Genomic DNA, 25840 nt, shown 5'->3' with positions numbered 1-25840 from the left:
CCACGCATGGGGTTTTTTATTGAAATTGGATCACTCGGCAGTGTTATTAAATGATGTAACGATTCCTATAGGTCCATTTGTGAGTTTCAAGGTCATCCTAGGCAGTGCTAAAGCGGCTTTGGTCTTGCTGTGCTGTTAGGGAACATCCGAGAGATCTTGGATGCCAAGTCAGCAGTCTCTTTACACGTCCCTTGTGCTCATTCTAATGTTGAGTCCTTTTTTTTGGGAGCCCCGTTCCCTAGTTTTTATTTATTTGCTCTTAAGGTAGCAATATCAAGATATAGCCAGCTCATACATGAACGATTGAGACACACAGAACATTTATCACCCTCTCCTCTCCTCTAATTTATCTCCGCTGTATGATATCAGCAATATGAACCCATTCAGCATCTTAATTTCGAGGTCGCATTTCACTTAAACGGCGACCGTTAGCGCAAGGCTCTATCGCTTCGTTATTGGGTGTTCCTTAGCTATCGCCAGAGCGTTTCTGGGATTATTGGTAGACAAATATCCTACAATGGCTCTCCCGTCTAGCCTGCCCATAACTATATGGTATAGCCTCGCTAATCAGGCGCAAAATCTTGGCCGCCATTACAGCGTGGTGGATCACTTTCACCCTCATCGTAGCGCCCCTGATGTTTCTTGAATTTCGTCCGGTGGGAATTGTTGCAGGTTTGCTGTGCCACTTTCTTTGTAAGGCTACTATCGCATTTGAGGTCGTGCGAACCCCCTGTCTGTAGGGTCTTTGGCGGCTGGGTTTCAGTCGTTCATGTATGATTTACCCCGGCGGGTGGCAGATTCGCAACTTTTATCAGTTTGGTGATACTAGGTACACTCACGCCTCCGGGTGTGCTTGTCGCTTCTTTTCTTGCAACGTCCCAAGAAGACTTGCAGGACAGGGCCAATTATTGGTCCTGTTTCAATACAGAAGTAATTTTGAAATACCGGACTATATACATTGTATAACCATGGAACCACTGCCACCGTACCAAAGTATAAAAAAAAAATTCCCCGGAAATGATAATTTCTCGCGGGGTGTGGTTACGGAGCACTTTGACCTCTGGTCACGCGTAAGAAATACACTAATTCACATGGGGGTTTATCTCACAACTCCTGAGCCACCTTAGCCAATAATTTACGCGCATTTGGAGAGGCAAGTTTCCCATGACCCCGATTCTCATGGGAAGAGGATGCGATCTTGACATAGTTTGGTTTGTGGCTGCGTTCCCCCGGACTAGGAAAACGTGGGGTGAAATCATGCCCGACTTCCGTCTTGGTCTTTACTCTGTTGGGCTACTGGATGAAATAATGCTTGGCAATTTGACTGGACTCGATATGTCGTTCTCAATCAGTTGATTTCTTTAATCTGTCAATCAAATAATGACGGTGACAAATCCGAGGGGGACCCCCATTCTCCGCAGTCCTGCAGCCATGATTCTTTCGAGTTGCATTTGCGCAAGTCTCGCAGGAATATGTGGTGCCGCATCTTTTTTATCCTGCTTTTTTTCCGGAACTTAATCTTCAATTTGGCCTTGGGCCGAGCCTGGATGTAAGCCATCTCTGCCTGCTTCTAAGCGCTGGGTCAAGTTTAGAGACTGGATCTATCATCGGGCTCGAAGCCCTGGTATTTAGAGAGAAAAAAATTATGCATGCATGCATATAAAACCTGGTCACCTTCCGAGGTTGGAACCGAACGGTTCCGATTCGGACGGCAGAGTCGGCAATACATCGGAGTAAGGTATTCAATTTGGTTTCTGTCCGGTTCGAAAATTCAAAAGAGGAACGTAGTCACGATCTACAGAGTAGAGGTTCTAGTAGTCTCTACCCCAGGATTTGATTCATTGGACGGAATATGCCGGGCAGAAATAGAATTTCCAAAGGGAAGATCCGGTTTTGACGAACCATAATAAACGATATTCTACTCCGTACAGCATTGACCTTTGCCATGTTCGTGGTTGGCGTCCCACAAGATCCGCTCGAGAAAATTTCCCATTTCTTCATGTCTCTGCATTGGACTTGGAATTCCAGGCATTGAGGGTTTCCGAGAGTGACATCTTTTTGAATGGAATGGACAGGAAAGTAAAATTAAAGAAGGGAGAACTCCGTAGAGTACAAGGTACATTAATGATTTTTGGTTTGGAGTACTTCAAGAATGTTGCGTTCTTCCGAAAATCGGCACTTTGGGTCCACGTGAGGGTTAAATCGGCAGGCCGGATGAAACACGGTGCGGGATATGTCTTCATTTTGGCCTCAGGGGTACTCCATGATTCCGGGTTTGTTGTCATCATTCGGTTGGATACAAAGTACAATCATTTACTTGTCTCACAGGATTGAAAAATGTCATTCCACTGTGAAAGGCCTGGACTCGAAGATTTATAATAATTTAACAGAGCTGTATTAAAATGGAGCCTGTAGGACCGTGCCATTACGCAGGGTTAGCCGGAGTATGGCATTACACGGAGGGAATTAATGATAGAAATTCTATGGTTTCAGGCATTGATCAATAGGTCAACTTTTTTTTCTGCGGACTACATTAGTCTATAATGTACGGAGTACGGAGTAAGTACAGAATATGAATGTCGTCCAGATATATTTCAATGCTGAAACCAAGAGGGTTGATCGTATTACTCATCGGTCCAGACGTTCAGGCATGCGCCTCAAAAGAGCTAAAATCCCTCCGCATGGGCTCCGCTTGTCGGAGACTGGAGAACACTCTCCAGTCTTGGCCGAAAAGTCTGGGACGGTCGGGGGAATGTGCGAAAATCCTAAACACTCTCCCCTTTTTCCCACGTTGACCCGCAGTTTAGGATCTTCACGACCTTTTTGGGGGAAGGGGGGGGGGGGGGGGGTCGGTGTTTCTCGGACGATGCGAGGCCCACTTTGCAAGGGAAAAGGAGCAAATATAAAAGGGATGTAAATGAAGATACTTGATATGAATAATAACAACAAATCTAAATTTTATACGACGTAGGCATACGAACGTAGCCGACTTGGGCAGATGGTATTTGAAAACACTACTTAGAAGTACTCCGTACTCCATACTTTGTGTAAAGAAAAAAAAAGGATTTGAAGAGAATGATATCATAGACCAAGACACGTAACGTGACCGGGCCGAAGGACGGTACAGATCAAACAAGGGCCAAACAAAGGCCGTGATAGTGTTCAACCTACCCCACCCTGGGCTAGTGACATATTACCCAACTAGGTAACTCTTACAATACATGATACATGATTGAAACGGTAATTTATTTTCCAAGCAGATCTACAAAGTACATAGTAGTCCCCTCAAACCATGGTTTGTGGATTTACAACCATGGTAAGAGAAACTGTGGGAACCTGGGGCATACTTAAACCTCTCAAATTAAAAAAAAATAAAATAAAGGGATCCCTCTCTATTTCCATTTCTGTTTCTGTCTTATTCCTTTTCTTTCCCCCCCACCCATTTCATATGTTAACACATCGTGACATTCCCTTTCCCGCTCTTTTTATCATATGTCCAGTGTCTCTTTATAACTCGAATGTCCTCCATTCGCCCCCCAGACGCAATAACAAAACATGACTGATACCGAATCTGGGAAACGAAAGGCCTCCACAGCCGGACTCCCCGGTCATAACCGTCCCGTGAAGAGACGCGCCTCAAAAGCCTGCTGCTGTTGCCGTGCCCGTAAAGTGCGCTGTGATGTGGTGGAAAATGGCTCTCCATGCACAAATTGCCGTCTAGATCAGGTTGAGTGCGTGGTCACGGAGAGTAAACGCAGAAAGTTCGTGAAGTTGAAAATTAATTGGCCTCCAAAACTCACTAACCTGTCATCTAGGAAATCTCGCGTTGAGGTAGAGAACCACTCCGAGTCTCCGGAAGCCTCAGAGGAGAATTCTTTCCACCGACTTGGTGGTCTTCCAGGGTTGGCCGATTTGGTGCCAACGTCTCCCTCACAGACCTCGGTGGATTTTGACCAGGGTCAGCATATGCCTCATCTGCTATGTTCGTCCATTCCCTCAGAACTTACAGGCACTCCATTTGGCTGACAAGCAAAAAACCCAAAAACAGATCAAAATCAGGCTCATCGCATCGGCACCGATGACCACTATCGACGCCATATGGCCCCGAGCCCAGCAGCTCCTGCCTCGATGCCATTAGCCAATGTGGCCACGCAAATTCAACAACTATTAGACCCCAATTTTGGCAATACACGATATGCCAGTGGGTTCCTCCCGGATTATATCCGAGGACTCCCCGCACGATTCCAAAAAGAGGAGATTGACTACTTAGCCGTCAAGGGTGCCTTGACCATCCCCGACGTGACACTACGGAACGAATTATTGAAGAGCTACATCCACTATGTTCACACTTATATGCCCTTGCTCGACCTGGAGGAGTTTTTGGAGAATATCGTCCAGAACGATGGAATCCACCGCATTAGTCTGCTGCTCTTCCAGGCCGTCATGTTCGCCGGCGTGGCCTTCATTGATATGAAGCATCTACAGGCCGCCGGCTACCAGACCCGCAAGGTTGCCCGGAAAGTCTTCTTCCAGCGTGCCCGTCTTCTGTACGACTTCGACTACGAGGTGGACCGCATCTCGCTCGTGCAGTCGCTTCTGCTCATGACCTACTGGTACGAGACTCCCGATGACCAAAAAGACACCTGGCATTGGATGGGTGTCAGTCTGTCTTTGGCCCACACGATCGGTCTACATCGGGACCCCGGAAACTCGCGGATGGAAGTGCGTCGCCAACGCCTGTGGAAGCGGATCTGGTGGAGCACCTACACCCGTGACCGACTGATTGCCCTGGGCATGCGACGGCCCATGCGTGTCAAGGACGACGACTGTGATGTGCCCATGCTAAGTCTGGATGACTTTGAATTTCACCCTTTCTCTCCCGAGATTGTGGCCATAGTGGGTAACTCGGAGATCCTCCAGAATGTCAGCCACCAGCGCGAACTCGCGTTGATGTTCATCGAGAAGGCGAAGCTCTGCCTCTGTGTTAGCCATGTATTATCTGCTCAGTACTCGGTCCTCAGCCACAAGTTTGGCGGCACTATGGAGACCACGATGATGCTTGTCCCGAAGAAATCCACTGCCGAGACCTTTGAGGTACGAAGTTGTGACCAGGAATTGGAGGACTGGCTGGCCAACCTCCCTGTCGAAACTCAATATGTAGCGTCTTGTGGATCAAAGCTATCTGAAGCAGAGGAAGTGCTTCACTCCCACCGTGCCTTGTTGAAAATGGTCTATCTCACCACATCCAGCGCTCTGCACCGCCCACAAGTCCTCCCTGCCATGCCCTACCCGGCCGCCGACGCCGAACTCCAAGACATGTCCCGAAACAAGGTGCGATTCGCCGCAGTCGAGATCACTGCCATCGCCCAGGATCTGCATTGCCTCGATCTGACCCGGTACTACCCTACCACCGGTGTCACAGTCCTTCTACCAGCAGTCATCATCCATCTCCTCGACATCAAGTCCACTGACCCGAGCATCCGCATGACAAGCCTCCAACGCTTCTATCAATGCATGCGAATCCTCCAGCGCCTACGCGAGATCTACGCTTCTGCAGACTTCGCCACCTCCTTTCTCGAAGCCGCAATCCGCAAAGCAGGCATCCAGCTCACCGTTTCCCCCCAAGAAGTTCAGTCTTCTTCTTCTGCCTCATCACATCCCCGCGACCAACCTACCACATCCTCAGACTCATTCGACACCACCACTACCATGCCTTCTCGTCTGCACGCCCTGACGCCTCCGCCGGATTCCCTCGCTCAGAAAATCCCGGACCTTATATATCCCAAACTCACTGGTCCCTCCGCAGGGGGACGATCTACCGAAGATTTTTTCGCTTCAACGCCACCACACTCCGATGAAAGCGAAAACGGCAGCACAAATAACCTCAATCTGAATGTCAACCACAATAAGGATTGTGATGCCTTTACTATGCCCTCTGAAATGAGTCTCACCGAACTCATGGATCTGGCAAATGATGCCGAGGTCAACCAGAATGACTTCGACGCCCTCATTAACTTTGACGATACGGGCAATACCGATTTCTTTGCTGATGACAATGTCCAGCAAAACGGTGCAAACAGTGCCCCGGTTCTGGAAAAAGTTTTTGATTTCGACGTTGGTAACGTGAACATGATGGGCTTTGTTAATGATCCTAATGCTGTTGATTTCGCCCATCTGGCGGACAACAGCATGTCTGAGCATGAGCCTATGAAGCTTTAAGACTGAATACCATATTCGAGAGGCAACTCAGGATTGGATACAGTCAGCTTCTGGCCTGTAAATACGATGGATAGCTTCTTGTGTGCTCCGGGTATATCTTACCTGTTGGAAGGTAGCACAGGTGAATGGCTCGGCATAAAAAATCTATGCTGGATCATGTACTTTTTTTTTCAACCCTTTTTTATACACAGTATATTTTTATAATGATGATGATTATGACTACGGATCCGTTGGTAGCCCTTGAGTCTCCAGAAAAACAGGGTCCCAGAAATGTGTGGGTAGAGAGATATCCAGGAAGTCTCCAAAGAGCGTGTCAATGTCTGCAAACCCCTCTTGCAAAGAGGTATCCAGATCGTCTACCGGAGGTTGGAGGACGTCTGTTGCGATTTCCGGTACCGGAGATTCAGCTGCAACTCTCTGGCTGGTATTGCGCTGCCTCTTGGCTTGTGGAGGATCATTGCCTTGGGGCACGGCATCATCATCTCTAGTCCCCCTGTTACCGAGCTGTTGGTGTTGACTTGTTTGTGCAAGGACTGTGCTACAAGCCGTTGGCCCGTAGCTTTGGCCCGAAAGAATTGTTGCTTCCCTTGAATCTGGTGCAAGGCTTTTGGCCCAGCTGGGCCATCACCTCGGCAGAATACCAGTAGGGACTAGGTTTTTTTTAGAACAGAACGGCACGCCCCAAGACTGGCTTTTGCTCAGTCGACGTGCGTGATAAGTCTGCTCGAGCGGAGTTGGCGGTACGAGACACCCATCGACAAGGTGACAGAGTATGGCACGATTGGAAGGGGTGGTAGTTCATCTGCACACTCCGATGCGACGATGGAGTGTATTCGAACAGCTGCTAGTCCTCGTCTGACCAACGAGAGCCTTGTGCTATCTATGTTCTCGGTAGGTTTATACCGACAGAACAGAATAGCAACAGAATGGTAGTAAAGTTCCAAGAATCCTGCTTGCGGTTATTTCGAAGCTTCAATGACACAGCAGACATCTCTATGATGAACATACCTAGGGTTGCAAAATCCAGATCACCTTTGGTATTGCCCCCCACAATGTCCTCAAATGCAAAGAACCCCTCTTCCCACCCGCTAGTGGTCTCTGCAGAGGGAGGGTAGAACGAGATCACAATTGCTAGCAGATCTGACACAGCAAGCCACACCTCAAACGCCTCTCATGACGTCTGAGCGCCGACATTGGGGTTCACGGCCCCGATATCGCGGTCAGCTAGAAGAACCGGCCGGCCACCGATACTTGCGTGGATCTTGTCCAATGTCCATAGACACCAGAAGAGTTTAGTCAGGGAGTCCATGGAGGTTTGATTCGACCGGCTGAGATGCAATCCTACCGTCTGGGCCTGGTGGATTGCTTGACAGAGGTGTAGAGATGCCGCCTCAGCCCCTTCAAGGCCCTTACAGTGCAAGGACATCAGTGTAAGAATGCGGATTCGTGTCAACCGATCCGGTTCTAGCTCTGCTTCCATAGCAGCAACCAGTCCCTTGTAAATCTCAGAACAGAATCGGCGTGACGATAAGATTGGGCTGTTTGGCACAAGGCGTAAGTGGGGATTGGCCGCGCGTGTCTTTGCAGCGGAGAGACACATGGCTTTTTCGAGAAACACCGATGCCGAACCTTCTGCTTGAGCTTGGGAAATTTTCTGGTCGACTATTGGCACAATGTGATCAATTTTGGAGAAGTAGATAGCGGACAAAGACTGGCGCGTCGCGAGGGGTAGTTGTTCGCATGCTTGTATCCCCGCTGCAAACCGTTGGTGAAGTAACGATGCTATGGCTCGGCCATGGATTTGCCCCTGTGCCGGGGTATTGATAACATGTTCTTTACCTGTGGCTTGTTCTCTCTGCACGCTCCGAGGCTTCGCTTTCTGTGCAGCTGGGGAGCTGATCCAGAGCCCGATCCGATCCCGAAGAGGGTTCCCAGCTGATTCATCTAATCGTTCACGAATCAGGGACTCTAGATTGAGATCGCCTACGAATCGCTCGGTGGCAGGGAGCGAACACGAAGCTGAACTGTCGGATGTTGTCTGTGCTCGGTACATGTGCGCGGATGTAGGAAGCTGTTCGGGATTAGATTTGTCTATGCGGATGGCCCTCCCAGGGTCATGGCTCCATTGGGGTGGTGATCATCGATTCAGGTCATTGGGCGGCTCCCATTTGGGAAACAAATGTCGGCACTGTTTCTGTTGCGAAATTAGATGGAGGATTGCTTCAATATTCCCATCGTGCACGCACCTTTGATCGTTGGCACGTGGGACAAGCTCGCAAGGCTCGAGTGCGATTCCGCGACTGAGGGATATCTGGAAGCCAAGTGAGTTCCATCTATGGAATCATTTACATGGGGTGTTTTCATAGGGGAGATTTCTCAGCAGCAGCAGGAGATTTAGATAGGCTTATCGATAAGGAGCTTCCAAGATTGGGAGTCAACCAATGAACTTGAGCAAACATCGTGTACTAATCGTGTACAGAGTATATATGCATGGATTTCCGTGCGTAGACACCTACATAGACACATCAACAAACTAAATGTGACAATCAGTTCGTGTAAATGTGCAAATGGGTCTGAAAATCGATCTGGCATCCCTTTGGATGCGCCCGCTTCTTTTGAACTGGTTAGATATCTCCCGGCTGAAACAATATGGAAAACACACAGAGCCAAATCAGCGCTCTTCTAGGCCAGGAAGGTGACAGGTATGCATGCAGCTGAAGAAACCTAGACTGTTTTTGAAGAATTTTCTGCTTCGGCCGCTACTAGGGCTTCAATAGCATCATCATCATCGAACTCATCAACCTTGCTAGGCTGGAATTTGACATCCTCAGTCGTGGCAGATCGAGGCTCAACTGGCACCTTGTTGGCCAAAGCAGTCGAATCTTCCTTGTCAGAAACGCAAGCAGCCAATGGAGGCTTTTTGGATGGCACTAAGCTCCAGTCAATGATTTCGTCTTCTCCGTACCGCAAAGCAAGCCAATCATTGCACTTCTTGAAGTGTCCGTTTTTGAACTATAGATCAATCCCGTCAGCAAAAAAGGTTTGGGGCACAAGTCACTAGAGGATGGTCTACTCACAAAGCCATTATGCGCACTAAGAGGACTGGGATGCACAGATTGTAGGATGCAATGCTTCTCTTTGTTGATTTTTGCAACTCTAGTTCCGGCAGGACGGCCCCAAGCAAGAAAGACAACGCCGTTGGTTCGGACCCGAGCAACTAGATCGATAACCTTCTGTGTAAATCTCTCCCAGCCCTTGTTGGAATGACTGTTAGCTTGGTGGGCACGGACGGTAAGGCAAGTGTTGAGCATTAGGATGCCACGCTCAGCCCAAGGTATGAGCAGCCCTCCCTTATCGGGCGGTGACTCGAAGTCGGGATAGTCGATCTTAATGCCCTTGTAGATATTGAGCAATGATGGCGGGGCTCGTACAGGGGCACGGACGGAGAAACATAGTCCATGAGCTTGGTTGTGATTATGATATGGATCCTGGCCAATGATGACCACTTTGACGTTGTGTAGAGGTGTGTGTCGGGACCTGCGGTCTGATTAGCACACGGGCTTGGCCAAACAGAGTGATCAAATTTACCAAGAGTACACATCCTCCTCTGGTGGAAAGACCTTAACATTGGAATCTTTCTCCTTCTTCAGGAATCGCTTCAAGTTTAAGAATTCAGTGCTGACCACTTCATCCTTCAAGTGAGCGAGCCAGCTCTCATCCAAGGTATCAATTTCCAACTGCAATAGTTCCCTTTGTTCTGGAGTTAGGGTAGCAGCCCATTTTGCCTTAATAAAGCTGCTTGGCCGTGAGGTTGGTGTTGAAGTTGAAGTTGCTTTGTTACTCGGGAGGTTCGGCTTTGGAGCTCCAAAGAATGCAGTAATGCTTCCACCTTTGGTTTTTTTGGAGTCAGGGCCGGAGAGATGCTCCGATTTTCGTTTTATAGCAGGGCTCACCATGGTGGGCAACTATGAAACCTTAGATTGAAGAGATGTCAGAACGTTGGAAGTTGGCGGGAGCTCCGGGGCGATAAGAGATTGACGGGTTTTACGCGACGCGATTGATCTGCTAGGCTGAGATTGGGGAAATCTACATGGGCAGAACTTGTAGAATTTTAGAATAGTTTACTAATTTACCAGTCACTGCAGATCCAGAATTTGACACAACAATCTTTAAATCTACGGGGAATAGAAGGCATCAAATATGGTCTGAGTTCAGACAAAGAATACAACACATGAAGTTAAACGTTCAAAAAGCGGGTGAGCGCTTAAAGCTCGTCATGAATATCCTGCTCATCGGAAGCGGGAGACTCAGTGGCCTTGGGGGCCTCAGTGACCTCGGCATGCTCCTCAGGCTTCTTGACACTATCGGCCAGGCCGTCCACCTGATACTTGCCGTTCTCCTTGATGAAAGTGACCAGATCCTCGACGGTACGGGAACCGGCGTATTCGATAGGAGAGTCCTTAGAACCAGCGGGGTAGAGCTTGATAGTGGGGAAGCCAGTGATCGAGTCGGGCACATCGTTGGCAGTGGCGTCAACCTTGGCGACAGTGACCTTCTCATTAAACTCGGGGACATCGGCGTAAAGCGCAGCAAGCTCGTCGTACTTGGGGGCAAGGCTGGTGATAATCAGTTAGAGATGCGACAAATTGCAGATGAGCTGTAGAGCAAACTTACGCCTTGCAATGTCCGCACCAGGGAGCGTAAAACTCGACCAACACATCCTTCTCATTGTCAATGACGACCTCCTGGTAGTTGCGGCCAACAACTACGGTAACAGAGCCCTCCTGAGTCTCGGGAATGGGCTCGGACTTGAGGCTAGGTTCAACCTTGCCGTCAAGAACGTCCTGGATAAACTTGCCGACATCATTGGCATCAACCTTCTTGCTCTGGTCGTAAGGGTACTTGGCGTTCTTGGTAGTGTCCTGGATAGCGAAAGCAGGGAACTTCTCGGCCTCCAGGTTGAGGTTGCCAGCGTGAGCGCCGAAGAGCTTAGCATCGAGGGTAACAATGTTGATAGCTCCACGGTGGGTCTCAGCGATGGGACGGAAATCAGTAGCGAACTGCTCACGCTCCTCAGGAGTCTCGGCGAAGATATAAGCCAGAGGAATACCTGCCTATGTAGTGATAGGATGTCAGTTTCTTCTTTTGCTCAAAAACAGAACAGAAGAAGCTAAACATACCGCCATGTACTTGGAGTAGGTCTCGGGACCAAGTTCGCCTACAAGAGGGGTGCTGGCGGTCTTGACCCATTCGAGGATGGCCTCATCCTCCAGCTTTCCGTCATACACGACCTTCTTCTCATCAAAGTCCTTGTAGAGGACAATCGAAGGCTGCTTGGCACCCTCGGCCTTGGCGAGAGCAGCATCGTTGGAGGCAGCGAAGAGGAAGTTGTCGCGCTGAGATTCAGCGAACGAAGTGAAGCTCTTGTTGGCGGCCTGGTCATCGGAAGCCACGTATCCAATAATCACAATCTTGTCCAAGGCCTTGAACTCCTCCAGGTTCTCCTCGTTCACGTTTGAGACGGCGGGCATGGACTGCTTGGTCATGTATGAAATGATTCTATCAAAAAAGCGCGTTAATTTCCAAAGCACAATAGCCAGGAATTGAGAATGACGTACGCGTCAGACTGGCGGGCACCAGCATAGGGCTTGTGTGAATCGGGGCCGCGGAAGACCTTCAGAGTAGGGTAACCATCAACTTCGTAGGTTCGGCACAGCTCCTCCTCCTCGGTGCAGTCCACCTTGACCACGGGGATATCCTTGGCCTTCAGCTCTGTGGCAGCCTCTTCATACTTGGGGGCAAGGGCCTTGCAGTGACCGCACCAAGGCGCATAAAATTCAGCAAGCACCAAAGGGTGCTCCTTGACGAAGTCATCAAAGGTATCGGTTGTCAATGTGACGACATTGGCATCGGCATCAGCAACTTCAGGCTCAGCAGCATGAACTGCCGCAGTAGCTCCAAGGAGGCTAAGGACCAGAGGGGCGAAAGACCGCATAATGAAGAGATCTAAATCAAACAAAAGCCAAAAATGCTAGTTGAAAAGGAGAAAGAGACAAGCTTAAAAGATTCAGAGAAAGAAGATTTTATTTGGGGAACGGGAACTTGAGGACAGCTTGTTCACTAAAGGTGGAGCTTTGTGACTGGGCTATGCAGGGCTGCAAGGGCGGACCCGTGGGCCTCCCCTTCAGGTACCTGGTACCTTGGCAGTCAAACTAAATTGTATGCAAATTGAAAGTATTCGGTACTTATCCCCACAATGCGCAGATACAAATAATACAAATAGTACAAATAGTCTACAACAGCAACGGAGACATGCCCTTGATCTTTAATGCATGCACATTGTTGACAAGTGGCCTTTACATCGTGATTAGCCATGTGCTATGAACTACTTTATGTCCCCTATTGAACATCCTGAAATATGGCAATACCCTTATTTGCCTTCCATTGCTTCTAGTCCAAGATGGAAAATAGTTTTCCAACATATAGACGCTCTCTCTCTCTCTCTCCCTCTTTCACACAAAAAGCAATTCTACTCATCACATCGCATTCATATTCCACCCTCAATCGCATCCTGTGTGGTCTGACCATCGGATATGGTCCCAACTTCGGATCCTTGCCGGATGCCATCCAATTCGGCTCCCAACGCTAAAGCATCTCGTCTCCCACGGTCAACATCTACCAAAAGCATAAGTGGGAGTGGCACAATAATTAAAACTGCCAAGAACATAAACGCCGGTCGAATCTCACCGTAGCGATCCGTAATGGCGCCAACAATGGCTGGCCCAAAAACACTGGACCCCTTATCGGTAATTGCATAAAGGGCGTAGAAAGCCGCCTCGTAGCCTGGGGGAATGAGTTGCCCGAAGAAGCTTCGACAGTATGATGACAGTCCACCCATGACAAGACCATAAACAGCCCCCAAAGGATACATTTCCCAGGGCTGATGGAGACCAAGCCCCACGCGTTGCACAGCTGGGATGAAGCCAAGAAGACCATACAGCGGAATGAGCTCAAACAGGATAATGCATGCAATGATTGTCTGGGAGGCTCGTAGATTGAAGAAATTCGATATATAGCTCCAAGAGAATGCACCGAATACTCCTGCAAGCATGACGATCACATTGATCAGTCCCAGGGCAGCAGGCTTCATGTTCAGTTGGGTTTTTGCGAACAGCACAGCAGTGCCACTGACTGTGGCAATTCCGTCACTGAGAAGGAACCAGGCAGCAAGGAATATCACGATATCTTTCAGTTGCCGCGCCCGCGTCACGGTTTTCCAAAGAGATTTCCAGGCATAGGCCATATATCCGATCCACGAATGAAGCGGTTTGCCGTCAATGCCCAGTAAAGGCGGGCCTGGCCGAGTGCGCAGCCACAAGGCTGCTGGGATGGTAAAAATAAACCACCATAGCCCAATCAAGAAGAGCACAAGGCGTAATGAGAATGTTGGTGGGCGCACGACCACAACAACCAGGATAGAAAGCACCTGCAGAATGACTGCACCGATGTAGCCTATACCGATGCCATTGGACGAGATTCTGGTAGAGAGTCTTAGCTCTAGGGAGGTGATAGTGGCAGCAGACGTCTTCGTAGCGTCCCTAGTAGGCCCGAGTAGCGGCGTCGAGTCGTCCACGTTTGTGTGGTCAATATCCTCGGTGGAATAACACAAAGAGCCGACTATAGTGCTCGTTACATTACCCCCTGATAGCCTCGGCTCCTCGCTTTCCTTAAGCGATGGGTGGTGGCGGACCAGAACAGGCAGAAACGAGTTCAAAAGGACAAAAGACACACCAAAACAAGTATTCGAAATGATAGCAAGCAGCCCACCTAAGAGGTAAACTTTGGGGACCACAGCCAAGAATAACATGGTCGCAATCGAACCAGTAAGAGCAAAAACAATCAAGAGTTTCTTGCGATATGTTCCATGGTCAGCGGCTCCTGACATTGTAATGATCAGGAATGCTTGAACCATGACACTCAAAGAAAAAGTATATAAGGCAAAGCTTGCCGTGTTGATTTCAGCGCCGAGGAAGTAAATGATGCACTGGCCACCGTCTGACACCCGGGGAAGATATACTGGTGCATCCAAGCCTGGCGGTGGCAGCGAGGGGCTCCAAGTTGCGCTGCATGGTGTGGTTTTGTCAGACAATAAAACGCCCCGATCCCGAGCCATCTGCTCCAGCGTTATCGGAAGAAATGAACCTTTCTTGGATCAGATAAAGTCTGGGACAACAAAAAGGGATCCATGAAAGTAGGATCATACACATACCCATAGCACATACTACAAAAACCTCGGCAGCCCAGCCGTAGCAATACCAGCCAGCAAGCTCCCTCTTGCTGGTAGGCCGGGTGTCATCACCAGGATATTGAGGAAGAGATTCAACATTCTCTTGTACACTCATGGCAGGCAAGGGAAAGCCAAATTCATGGCCAGGAATGTATCAAACAAGAAGGCATACAGTATTGTGAGGCAGTAAAGCTCAGGTGAAAGTCACATGGGTTAATGATGCCCAGGTGGTAGTGTTGGGTGATGGTATGAAAGAGGTGAGGTCAATTGAAGGGCCATTGTTGACTTTCTAGGGGTGAGGTCTCTTACAAGGAAGGTATGGTACCGAGAAGTCACTGAGAACTTCATGGCCCATGTTAAATTGTACTGTAGTGGTTGTAGCAGTACTTCCAATAATACAGTGTTCATTACCATACAGTGACTCCGCAAAAAGTGTTAATACCCCTTCTGCTACCGCCCTCCTGACTTATCATACCGCCCCTTTGAAAAAAAACAGACCGTCCTTTCTCACTTAACTTTTTATTGGTAGAAATTTTGCCGGCAGAATTTGGGGTATTGACACTATTGCACAGTGACTGTAATGTGTAAAGTGATACATCACAATACCAGGCATCAAGGTACTAAGGCATTCAGGCATTGATTGGAAGGCGGTAAGGTAAATGCATGCAGCGCATCGCGCTTTCATCAAATCATCTTGGGCTTGAGATGTCTTCAACCCAGTCCTCTTCTGGGCACTCTTTTTCTTCCTAGGTGCTTCTTTTACAGACGATATATGAAACTTTCTAAACTTGCCTCAGTCACTTTGACAGTCAATCTGCCCCTCGTTCCTGCCAGCCCACCAGATTGTTTTGCTGCTACCTCGCATTGCGACAACCCTGCCATCATCCTTGAAGTTTCTAGATCTCCAATCGCAACGCTCATCATAGCTAGTTACTTGACAGTTCGAAGTTGAAAACTGTGCGATCTGGAGTTATTTTTCACTGGTTCCGATCCCGATCCGTTGCCATCCTCGCCCGAGCCTCGACCGACCGTTTGAGGCTCATTTGAACCCAAAGTCGTGCGCCAAGCTCCTCCGATTATGAGCGTGGCCTTCTGTTTGCACGGCCCGTGAAACGTATGGCATCAGATTGAGGACTTACCTGTGGCCTTATCTTTGTTCTCGGCTTCCCTTCCTACCCCAGCGCCGACTGGATCGAGCCCGGAGCAGTGACTCTGTTGCGTCGCTTGTTCTGCGCCGTGCAGAGGCCGAGGAGGGGAAAGCTTCAACGGACACCCACAAAGCAGCTAGGCTGGGCTTCCAGAAATGCCCGGTGTCGTCATGGACAATGTCAACATCGAGGGATCTGTGCGCCGGCCAGGCCTCAATGAGGCTAGAAATGGTGCACCTAATACCTTTGATCATCCAGATAAGTATGATCTTCTCTCTGGTATGAATGGATCCTTTTATGTCAATGGCACATCGAGTGGGATTGCTGCTTCGACAGCGGAAAGCGTACCGACATCGCCATTCAAACTGCCACATATCACACAAGGGTTCTTTCCGTTCGGGACATTGGTCAATCGCTCAGTGCAAGAATGTTGGAATGAGCTCTCGGAGTTGATTACAGAGCTGGCTACGATACAAGTGCCAGCCTTGGGTGGTTCGATGCTAAACAATGGAAAATCAGCCGGCAACCAGTCATCGGAGAATGTGCATAAGAAATTGCGACTCTTGGATTTCGCTCATTCCAAGAGAGCCGAGTTCATCAAACTCCTAGTCCTCTCGCAATGGAGTCGACAAGCTGCAGATGTCAGCAAACTCATTGATATTCAAGGGTTTATTCGCACACGACACCAGTCATACGACGCAGCTCTCCAGTATGTCGGTGAAGTGAAACGAGATCTTGTTCGAGCACAGGTCGCCAACCCGGATTTAAAAACTGCGGTGGAGGTACTATCAAAGGGACGAGTGGCCTCTTTGCCTGATGTGAGTTTCCCTATTGGATTCACAACCTCTAGCAATCTAACATCATTACTTAGCTTGGTTACAAACCTCACAGGCCACTGACAGCACGAGTAACACTCAAAAAGCTACTCAAACTCAACCGAATTATTAGCGTGCGATTGGCATTACACGATTCAGTGCCGCCGCCACTGCGCAACTACCGGGTCCACGATGGCCGGGTGACATTCACGATTTCTAATGAATTTGAACTTGATCTCTCAGTCGCGGAAGAGTCAAAAACATCACAGTTTTTCTTTGTGGACATTCGCTTCCTTTTCTCGCCATCATCGCCTATCCCAAAGGGTCGAATATTCAATGAACTTGATGGTAAAATTAACGATTTACTCCGTGATGATGGTTTGGTGGGATGTTTCCAATTCCTTCATGGTCTCGTTCTTACGAATAAAATCAACATTCTCTTCAAGCAAGCCGTGGACCTTTCTCGGGGCCTCTGGGCAGATGCGTTACATATCGAGCTACTACATCGTACGCTTGTCGTTCAGTATTGGCCTCAGAGATCGGGGCCGAAGAGCTGGCTTGAAATCGGAGTCAAGAGTGGTCACCGCGGTGGTAGTTCTAGCGACCCGAAGCCTGGGATATCTCATCTCGGCTTCCGATGGATGCGCGACGGCCAGCAGGTCAGCAGCGATGCCATTAGGTTCAACCCTGATGATCTATCTATGGAGCTTATACTAAGAAGCGTCATCGCATTGCACGCGTCACATCTTCTCTCTACCGCATTTACCACCCTTAAAAAGCATGTTCTTTTCTCGAATCACACACTATCAATACAGGCTCAACTATCACCAACAGAACCTGGAGATTGTCTCCTTGATGTGCAACTCACAGCCTCGCGTTCTATTCGGGTTTCCATTGAACCCATGTCAGGGTCCATTACCCTATGGGGGACACCACATGTGCTTGAACGTCCCGACGGTGATCGGGGGCTCTATAAATCATCGATAGAGGAAATTTTATCTCGTGTCGCCCGCCTGCGATGTATCAATGCGGTTGATGAGATTGAGTTCGGCACAAAGGCACTCGGTCTCGAACCTGTGAATCAACGAGTACTTGGGCTTGATCCCCGCAAGCTCTTCCCTCCTGGTGTAATGCGGACCGCTTTCTTCACCCATCGGCTTTGGAACCGGCACTGGGTCGCTGCAGCAACCAGTAGCATGGATGGTGACCACTGGTGGCTTGTTGAGCTTCGGCCAACCGAGGCAGCGAAAACGGTATCATCGTATAGTATTGGCGACCATTGCATGGGGGTTCCGCAGGCTCATGTGGTCAGTGAAACTCTCGTTCCTCCGCAAAGACGACTCGACTACACAACGTGTGCCGAGCTGGTCCATGGGCTCACTGGAATCCTGGCTATCCACGCCAATGCGCGTTATCTGGCAGACTTGCCAACCATGCACTTCTGGCCATCATTGAAAGAATTGCACCTAGGAACGGATTTCACAGTCTCGGATCTCTTATTCAACTATAGTTCGACTGCACTTCCACCTGCTTTCCGGGTCGCCTTGCCTTTTGGGATAAAGAAGCAGTCGCAATTCAAAGAAATGATTCGACTGGTTTTCCATGGAATAGACAGCCAGAGTCGCTCTGTCATAATGATGGCTCACGGCGCTTTGAAAACCCGCGTCAAATCCTTGGTCCCACTCGTCTCAAATATGGATTCTTCGTTGATCATTGAAGATAAGGGTGCTGGCTTCGCACTTCGTTTGCTTGTGCCAGCCGGACATTCTGTTGTCGCTTGTCTTTTTGAACTCTTACAGCGACTGGAGGGTGTTCTCTCCATTCTCCAGTCCCTCATCTGGAAGGGAATGGAGCCTAAATCTCTGTCGTTGTCGCGAATTGATTTTGCGTACGGGCCCGAGAACAAATTTTCTGCTTTCTTTGATATCAGCGCCGAAGGGCCTTCTTTGTCCGACTACGTTGACATTGCAGATGCTGTTTCGAAGACCAAGCCTCTTTTTCAACTGAAACTGGGCATCAAATTCAAAAGCTCCAGCCCTCATCGCCGAATTCAAGAGCCCTTAACTGTGGCTTTGAACCAGCGGTTCACTGAAGCTGGTGTTGAGTCAACCCTCCAGCTCTTAGCTACCACACTTCCTCTGCTGCGGTCATTAGATCAAATCACTGCTCAATCGAATCAGACGGATCTGTCAATTGTACAAATCATCGCGCGCAAATCGACTGTATACCTAATTCACTATCCTCAGCTGAAGTCTCGTTTCCACTTGAGTGCAGTGATGCACCAGGACCGCTTGGTCTGGATGTTAAGGGATGCCAACGGAATGGATCAGTCTGGTCGGGGCCAGATCGCAGCTTTTATACAAGAGAAACTCTACCAGTCAAAAGGCGATGGCTGGAATGGCCTTGGAGATGGAGCGGTAGCGAGCATCAACAAGGTTGGGAACCTCATACTCGAGCTGCACGAGTGCCTTAATGCTCCCCATCTTCAGCTCGACAGAGAGGTGGAAGCCAAACCCGAGCAAATCCCGAACCAATTGCACATCAAAGGCTCGACATCTGTCGCTCCACAAGCCATGGGAAATACCGATGTCATTACCATTGATTAAGCATTTTGATTATCCATTCATGATTTCCATCCCCGTCATCTCCAGGGCCTCGGCGTAGCTCAATACTTTCTAATAAGCCTTTTCCGTTTGAATGCAAGAGCAACTACAATGTTCTCTTCGTGATGTATTCCTAGGTCTCGATATGACATAGCATCCAACTTTTATTTTTGTTCATGCTGCGTGAAATTAATTCAAATCCTTCCTACAACCAAGTTAACAGCGCTCTTCCCTGATCTTCCCTCGATTGCGTAACACATCGTACTCGATCCATCTGGCCATGGGAGCACCACCATCTGGTAGCAAGCGCCCGGGATTCATGACGTGACAGCCCTCATAGGTCATGCAAAACGATGCGGTCTCGGGGTCTGCAAGTACCAATGCGGTTGGCAGAGGGTACAACTGCAGGGCTGAGGCATGGTCCCATAGGACGGGCCGCAGTGGTAGCGGAAATGGGGAGATTGTCCCTTGGTCCAGGATGGTCTTGACGAGTCTTCGGGCCATTGACGCTCCAGACGAGGCGGTTTCAGCCTTGGTGCCCTGTTGCTGGCCCATGTCTTCGATCTGGCTTTTACCCGCAGCCAAGACAGCATCACCAGCACCACTGCTCGAGAGTTCCTGCATTTCAACATCTGATTCGGTGTCAAGGGTGGTGTTGACAGCGCTGCGTCTCAGTCTTCCCGAGATATCATCTCGAAAGATGGCGATGTCATGCACAGGCCCGAACCACGAAAGACGTGCCGGATTTGAAGTCCAAATTGCATCACCCGCCGGTGTAGGGTTTTGTGACCTGTTCAGCTCTGAGTTCGCTGTCGCAAATGCACGTCTGACTCGAGAGGTGAACAATTCCGGAATGGGTTGTCGTGGTACTGTTGAGGCTGCACCAGCAGAGAATGCCGATGCCCAAGGATCATTGTCGCCTGGCACAAAGACAAAGGTCGAGTGTTGTAGCAACGCTGGGAAATCAGATAAAACCAGCGCCAATGAGTCGAAGTATTCCTTGTATTCGATGCTCCCGGCTCGGCCACCTCCACTGATGATGGCTTTTTGTGCGAAATTTCCGATTAATAAAAAGGCTAGTGGACGTTCATGAAGAGACAGATCATTGTAGGTGTTGAAGACCTTTTTCAGGGCGTCAAGTGTCTTCATGTTGTCTAGATTGACTTCACTCATGATGGCGACTTTGAGCCTAATGGTTTCCGGTGCTTCCTGGTCTCCTCGTAGGCATTTTTCCTGGATTCTTCTCATTCGTGCACCCTGGGCACGTTCACTTCCCAATCCGAGGAAGTCAACCCACCCAAATCCACCACTAGAGCTCAGCTGTCCGCTGCCGTGGAGGTTGCTTGTTCCTAGTGAGATATCACGTCGCTCACAAGGGGGTCCACAGATTGATATACCGACAAACTGACCTCCGATTGCGCCCCCGATTCCTGTGTTCCCTCCCAATGCAGCACCTTTAACCATTTCTTCCTCTTCATAGATTCCATCGACAAGTACAATCATGCCTGGCGCAAACCACGCGCCATCTTCGGGTATCATTCGGGCATGGCTCAAGTCCAATGCTACACTTCCAGTCAAGTCCACCAAGGACAAGTCTCCAGTAGGAGAAATTCCAAGCAGCCCTAATAGTAGGTGCGAGGTTCCAGTTCTGCCCAGCAAATTTGCGATCGGTGTCATTTTATAGGATTGTCGGTGGGCGAGATTGGATGATGAACGTCGCAGTGAAGGAACACCAGCGACACCCAATGAGCTCTGAAAAGATTCATTCCGGAGTAGTCGCTGATATACAAGATTATATCGATCTCGGAATAGTGCAGTTTTGCAAGATGGTGATGGAAACAAGGATGGCCTTGACCTTATGACTTCGAAGTATTTCTTGTCGACGTTATATGTCAAGCGCGGAAGATCAAACGCGTCAATCACCTTGAGCCAATTCCTTGGATGAAGTGGCAGCTGTGCGTCGTCTTCCTGGGCAGTCCCTTGTTTAGAGGTATTGCCTGCTGTTTCAACTCGCCCGTCATCTACACCCAGGGTGGATGCCTTCAAGGAACCATCTTGGGATGTCGTTTTCCCAACAATAATCCTCCCGCCACTCATACTGCCCTCGAGGGTTTGCAGTATTATCTTTAGGGACGCTCCCTTCCCTTCATCGACAATCACGCCTCCACCGGCTCTTTTCCACATCTTAGCAACCTCATCTAGGACTCGCTCTGCTAGGCCTTCCTCGCGCCATCCCGAGCCACAGTTCTTGCCCACAAACACTGCTAGTGTTTGAAGTGCAGAGGATGATATTGTGAGGTTGTGTTTGCGGGTGAAAGTTCGAAAAGCAACTGGACGTAAGGTTGATGGAGGGAGCAGGATTGGTAAGATTGAAGTTTTGGGAGGCGCATTTCCCTTGGGTATTCGAAATGGACGTGCTGGTGTCCCAAATGCAGGCGAGGATGAAGGAATAGGGTCCCCTGTCGCCATTCTGAAGCGATCAGGATGTCGCGGTGTTGAGGCGTCCATATTATCAAGATTTCAAGAAACGCGACAAAGACTTAGACTTTTGGGATCAGTACAGAAGTTAAAGGGATTATCAATTCAGAATAAAATGTCTCTTGTGGAAATTCCGAGTAGATGCATAATAAGAGGAAAGGAGGGGACAGAGAGAAAAGAAGAAGAAGAGAGAGAGAGAGAGATCCAGAATTCAATCAAATCGAAGACGCGTGACACGCGCACCGGGGCTTTGGCTTCTTCTTTTTCTCTCTTCCTCCTCTCTCTCTTTTCACTTCATTCGGCTCCCTTTCTTTAGTCTTATTTTTAATTCTTAAGAAGGCTATCCCATTCTTTTTCAATTTGATTCTTCCTCCTTTCACCACTCTTCATCAAAATCACATTCACCATGGCTGGTCCACTAGATGTTCAATCTGCCGTTTCGGAGCAAGAGAAACGAACCCAACTCGAGGACCTGATTGCACGTGCTGCTGCAAAGGATGCGACCAAAGACTACGACTCTGCCTCCGAGATGTACTCCCAAGCTACCGAACTTCAGGCCGAACTCAATGGCGAGTTGTCCCCGGAGAATGCGGATTTACTCTATGCCTATGGAAAGTCACTGTACAACGTGGCTGTAAGTAAAAGCGATGTCCTTGGCTCCAAGGTAGCCGGCGAGCAGAAACCGCAATCCGGCACTACATCTTCAACAAATACATATTCTGCTGGGTCGAAATCCGCCAGTGATTCTCTTGTTCAAGACGCGATCGCCCATTCTATGGCGGATAAGTCATCTTCCACGAAGCGTGCAGACAGAGAACCAGAGCCCACAGAATCCAAGCCATTCTTCCAATTTACAGGAGATGAAAACTTTGTTGAGTCCGAGGACGAGGATGAGGAGGTTGCTGAGGATGATGAAGAAGACGACGATTTCGCCAATGCCTTTGAGGTCCTGGATCTCGCCCGTGTTTTGTACCTTAAGAAGCTGAGTGCTGCAGAGGAAAACGACGGAGGCAAAGGAAAATCGGCTGTGGTGTCCTCGGATGTCAAGCACATTAAAGAAAGAATTGCAGACACACACGATCTTCAAGCAGAAATTTCACTGGAAGCAGAAAGATTTAGTGAAGCAGTTACTGACTTGAGAACTGTTCTCGAATTGAGAAACTCGCTATATCCTCCAGAAGATCCCTCTGTTGCTGAGTGCCATTACAAGCTCTCCCTCGCCCTAGAATTCGCCTCGGCCCAACAAGGTGGTGAGGAGGATGGAAATAACAAACCCAAGGTTGATGAAGAGATGAGGAAAGAAGCTGCTATCCAGATGGAATATGCCATTACCAGCTGCAGGGTCCGAATGGCCCAGGAGGAGCAGAAACTCGAGGCCGAAAAAGATGAGGATGAAGACAAGGCAACTACAACAAGACGAAAGATCGCCAATGTCAAAGAGATTGTGATTGACATGGAGCAAAGGGTAAGTGTTTTCTCCCTTGCCAGTCCTTTCCATAGATTGATCGATTTTATTGATACTGATACTGAAATAAATCAGCTTGTTGACCTGCGCCGACCACCTGTCTCAGCTCAGCAGAACGACCAAGCCAACGAGGTTATGCTAAAGGGATTTCTGGGTCAGATTATCGGTCAGTCCGCAACAGACCAGAAAGCTCAGCTTGAAGCAGTTAGCCAGGGAGCAACAGACCTGTCTGCTTTTGTCAAACGTAAGCCTGCAAAGTCATCCCAGCAACTTGAAACTGCCTCAAAAAGACCTGCCGAGGGACCTGCGGAGAACAGCTCCAAGCGGTCTCGCGTTGACGATGCTTCCTCGTAAACGAGGTGGTATTGTGTCCTCTGACTGCATTATAACTCTCTTTCTTTCTATTTTTATGCACTCTAGAACCCTTGTAAATTACTAGGGTGTTAATGAATTCAATCTCGTGCGAAATGCCGATCTTCCCAAAAAGATTATTAAAAGACCGCGAGCTCTTGTTGGCTGATATGATAGTTAATATGCATGTGATCGGAAAGAAAAGACAATAGAAAAAAACAAGACAACAAGGTTGTCAAAAAGGGTATCATATCACGTTGTGTAATGACCTCATTCCACAAGGTCCATCCCCAGGATTTCCTGCAGCTTATGAGATTCCCCACATCGCAGTACGACGTTTGATGTCACGATTTCTTCGACGTGCAGCAAGTCCAGGGCTCCAGATTCCAGCGAACAAGTCCTCACACTCATCTTCGTCCTGGCTGTCAAACTCAGTATCTGCTGGGCCAGATTTGATTTCATTTTGGAGATCGGCTTGCATAGTCTGATCCACACCGGAGGGGGATTCCCAGCATGAAGAGGCGGCAATTTTCTTGGTTTCCAGAATGAACTTGCCAACCTTGTACCGCTGCGACTCTTCTTCAGCAGCAACATACTTCCAGCCTAGGACACTGTAACAGAATGTGCAGCTAACATCACTGACCGTATGTACCCCTGTAACAAGCTGGCGAGGAACTGGGCGCTGCAATATTGTATTGGGGAGTGAGGCTGTATGTGAAGACGACGCGCTGACCGACACAGCAGTGGCCACTGGCTCCGCCGACACAAGATAGGCACGGCCGTGGCGACCTGTAAACCCTTTGCTAATAATTTGAGAGGTCAAGCAAAGATGCGAGGCACAGCCTGCACAGCACAGATAGGAAACATGGCCGTCGAGATACTTCTCGGTCTTCGTGTTTTGCGGTCTATGGTCTGTTGAAGAGGGCCCCGCACTGTGTATGGTGGAAGAAACAGAAGGAAGTAGAAATTTGGGGAAATGGAAAGTTTTGACGCGCTCCTTAGACATTCTGGGGGATGTTTAAAAAGGAGGCTTACTCTGAGAGGACCATAGAGGGCTTCCCAAGGTTGGAAGGGATGCAAGCCCAGCTGATTGAAGGTAAAGGTGATTGCAAGTGAGGTCATCTATGACCCATCTCTTATCTTATCTGTGCAGCTTTTTTGTCCGCGAAAGCGGGGGAAAGTGACATTCTCATCAGAACACTTAAAACAAGTGATACTGTAATACTATGCAACTGTGCAACAAAATACGCATTTAAAATATTTGAATGTAAACGGTCGAGCAAAAGTCGATATTTTGAATGAAAGGAAAATTCCTCTTGCGCAACAACTCAAGCATCAAGACATTAACAATATCCTTGACTACAATCTAAACAGTGTAGACGGATCATGCAATTGAGTTTTCAATGATGTTGTCGCTAGACTTCAGCGACCAAAAAAAGCCATTTAGTACTGAAATATGGCCCTTGGTTACCGCGTGAGACCCAAGGTGCCAAGGTGGTGAGGCTGAATCCACACCATCCTAGACTTCGCACGAGCTCCATCTCATCTGAGGGTTGAGAGCGACTGACACAAGCAACTATTTGCGAGCACCCAAAGGTGGCAATATCGGCAAGTTCAAACAGAGCAAGCAAGCTGAGGCGGGCGACGGTCAGCAGGTGCATCCAAGACACATGGAGGCCTGTCACTAAACTAAAGGGGAAAGCCTTGGCATGTCCAAAGAAACACAAGAAGCATACATACCCTGACTTCAGGCCGTGTTCAACTGCACGGTCCTCAAAGAAGACAAACAATGTCCGCTCCTTATTGTGTTCGGCCACAAATCCGCGGTAGATAGCATCACTAGAGTAGTCCCACACTTCTGTCCATCGCTTGATTCGATCATTCCGGTGCCCGATTTGGTTTGACTGGATATTTTGGAACGCATCCATCCCCAGTGACTCCTGTCCCGCGGAATTCCTCTCACCCAGGAATGTCGCAGACAGTCTGTCACAGAAGAGCCTCTCACACTCTTCCGGGATGTTATGCGTTGCCTCCCCTTTGTACTCTGGCCTAATTCCAGGCCAGGTTCGTTCCGCGCGGGAATCGATCATGTCGTAGGGAGGACTTGAAATAGATGATTTAGTCCCCGAAGGGACCTCAGGGATACCACTGTACCCCTACGTTCAAAAGTTAGATCTCTAGCAGCATGGACGCAATTTGGGGTTACAAAAATACTTACCGGCGCCCGGGGTAGTGCAGTAGTGGAAGCCGTGGACCTTGGAGGTCGACGGTTCAACACTGTAGCAAGTAGCAAGAACAGTGCTCTGGGAGTCTTTGTCGAGGAACTCCTGCATTTGATTGCAATTACTACTGTGGTTATTCATATATTTCGCCATGATATTCGATCTTTCGGGCAATTGTTCTGGGAGGGATTTGATGAACGGTGTAGGTCAAGATATCGAACTAGGTCGAAATTTGATTATAGAAGTAGGTTT

The 25840-nt window shown here is 48.9% G+C and overlaps 10 protein-coding genes across 10 annotated transcripts; 3 read left to right on the top strand and 7 right to left on the bottom strand.

Annotated features, from left to right (window-relative positions):
• Positions 1-3555: 3555 nt before the first annotated feature.
• On the top strand, positions 3556-6219 carry Pdw03_7769 (Fungal transcriptional regulatory protein, N-terminal; the record flags this gene model as incomplete). Its single annotated transcript, XM_066101764.1, has 3 exons — positions 3556-3761; positions 3816-3982; positions 4049-6219. 3 exons carry the CDS (start codon positions 3556-3558, stop codon positions 6217-6219), a joined length of 2544 nt encoding a protein of 847 aa, XP_065956847.1.
• A 1171-nt stretch (positions 6220-7390) lies between these two features.
• On the bottom strand, positions 7391-8272 carry Pdw03_7768 (Uracil-DNA glycosylase; the record flags this gene model as incomplete). Its single annotated transcript, XM_014677430.1, has 1 exon — positions 7391-8272. One exon carries the CDS (start codon positions 8270-8272, stop codon positions 7391-7393), a length of 882 nt encoding a protein of 293 aa, XP_014532916.1.
• Positions 8273-8943: 671 nt separating this feature from the next.
• Positions 8944-10175, bottom strand: Pdw03_7767 (Uracil-DNA glycosylase; the record flags this gene model as incomplete). The annotated part of the gene is made up of 3 exons (XM_014677429.1): positions 8944-9231; positions 9297-9756; positions 9808-10175. 3 exons carry the CDS (start codon positions 10173-10175, stop codon positions 8944-8946), a joined length of 1116 nt encoding a protein of 371 aa, XP_014532915.1.
• Positions 10176-10483: 308 nt separating this feature from the next.
• Positions 10484-12214, bottom strand: Pdw03_7766 (Protein disulfide isomerase; the record flags this gene model as incomplete). The annotated part of the gene is made up of 4 exons (XM_014677428.1): positions 10484-10835; positions 10894-11333; positions 11400-11778; positions 11838-12214. 4 exons carry the CDS (start codon positions 12212-12214, stop codon positions 10484-10486), a joined length of 1548 nt encoding a protein of 515 aa, XP_014532914.1.
• A 552-nt stretch (positions 12215-12766) lies between these two features.
• On the bottom strand, positions 12767-14621 carry Pdw03_7765 (Major facilitator superfamily domain, general substrate transporter; the record flags this gene model as incomplete). Its single annotated transcript, XM_014677427.2, has 2 exons — positions 12767-14421; positions 14489-14621. 2 exons carry the CDS (start codon positions 14619-14621, stop codon positions 12767-12769), a joined length of 1788 nt encoding a protein of 595 aa, XP_014532913.2.
• Positions 14622-15809: 1188 nt separating this feature from the next.
• Pdw03_7764 (RNA polymerase II holoenzyme/mediator complex component Rgr1, putative) lies at positions 15810-19075 on the top strand (the record flags this gene model as incomplete). The annotated part of the gene is made up of 2 exons (XM_014677426.1): positions 15810-16472; positions 16526-19075. 2 exons carry the CDS (start codon positions 15810-15812, stop codon positions 19073-19075), a joined length of 3213 nt encoding a protein of 1070 aa, XP_014532912.1.
• Positions 19076-19288: 213 nt separating this feature from the next.
• Positions 19289-21541, bottom strand: Pdw03_7763 (DNA polymerase epsilon subunit B, putative; the record flags this gene model as incomplete). Its single annotated transcript, XM_014677425.1, has 1 exon — positions 19289-21541. The coding sequence occupies one exon, from the start codon at positions 21539-21541 to the stop codon at positions 19289-19291; it is 2253 nt and encodes a 750-aa protein (XP_014532911.1).
• A 415-nt stretch (positions 21542-21956) lies between these two features.
• Positions 21957-23369, top strand: Pdw03_7762 (Tetratricopeptide-like helical; the record flags this gene model as incomplete). The annotated part of the gene is made up of 2 exons (XM_066101763.1): positions 21957-23015; positions 23091-23369. The coding sequence occupies 2 exons, from the start codon at positions 21957-21959 to the stop codon at positions 23367-23369; spliced, it is 1338 nt and encodes a 445-aa protein (XP_065956846.1).
• A 304-nt stretch (positions 23370-23673) lies between these two features.
• Positions 23674-24372, bottom strand: Pdw03_7761 (Yippee-like protein; the record flags this gene model as incomplete). The annotated part of the gene is made up of 1 exon (XM_066101762.1): positions 23674-24372. The coding sequence occupies one exon, from the start codon at positions 24370-24372 to the stop codon at positions 23674-23676; it is 699 nt and encodes a 232-aa protein (XP_065956845.1).
• Positions 24373-24781: 409 nt separating this feature from the next.
• On the bottom strand, positions 24782-25741 carry Pdw03_7760 (Ornithine decarboxylase antizyme; the record flags this gene model as incomplete). The annotated part of the gene is made up of 4 exons (XM_066101761.1): positions 24782-25055; positions 25107-25522; positions 25585-25643; positions 25714-25741. 4 exons carry the CDS (start codon positions 25739-25741, stop codon positions 24782-24784), a joined length of 777 nt encoding a protein of 258 aa, XP_065956844.1.
• Between the last annotated feature and the right edge of the window lie 99 nt (positions 25742-25840).

The sequence above is a fragment of the Penicillium digitatum genome, chromosome 3 (assembly GCF_016767815.1).
Source record: "Penicillium digitatum chromosome 3, complete sequence".
Classification (NCBI taxonomy): Eukaryota; Fungi; Ascomycota; class Eurotiomycetes; order Eurotiales; family Aspergillaceae; genus Penicillium; species Penicillium digitatum.
This window is presented reverse-complemented; position numbering and strand designations above follow the sequence as displayed.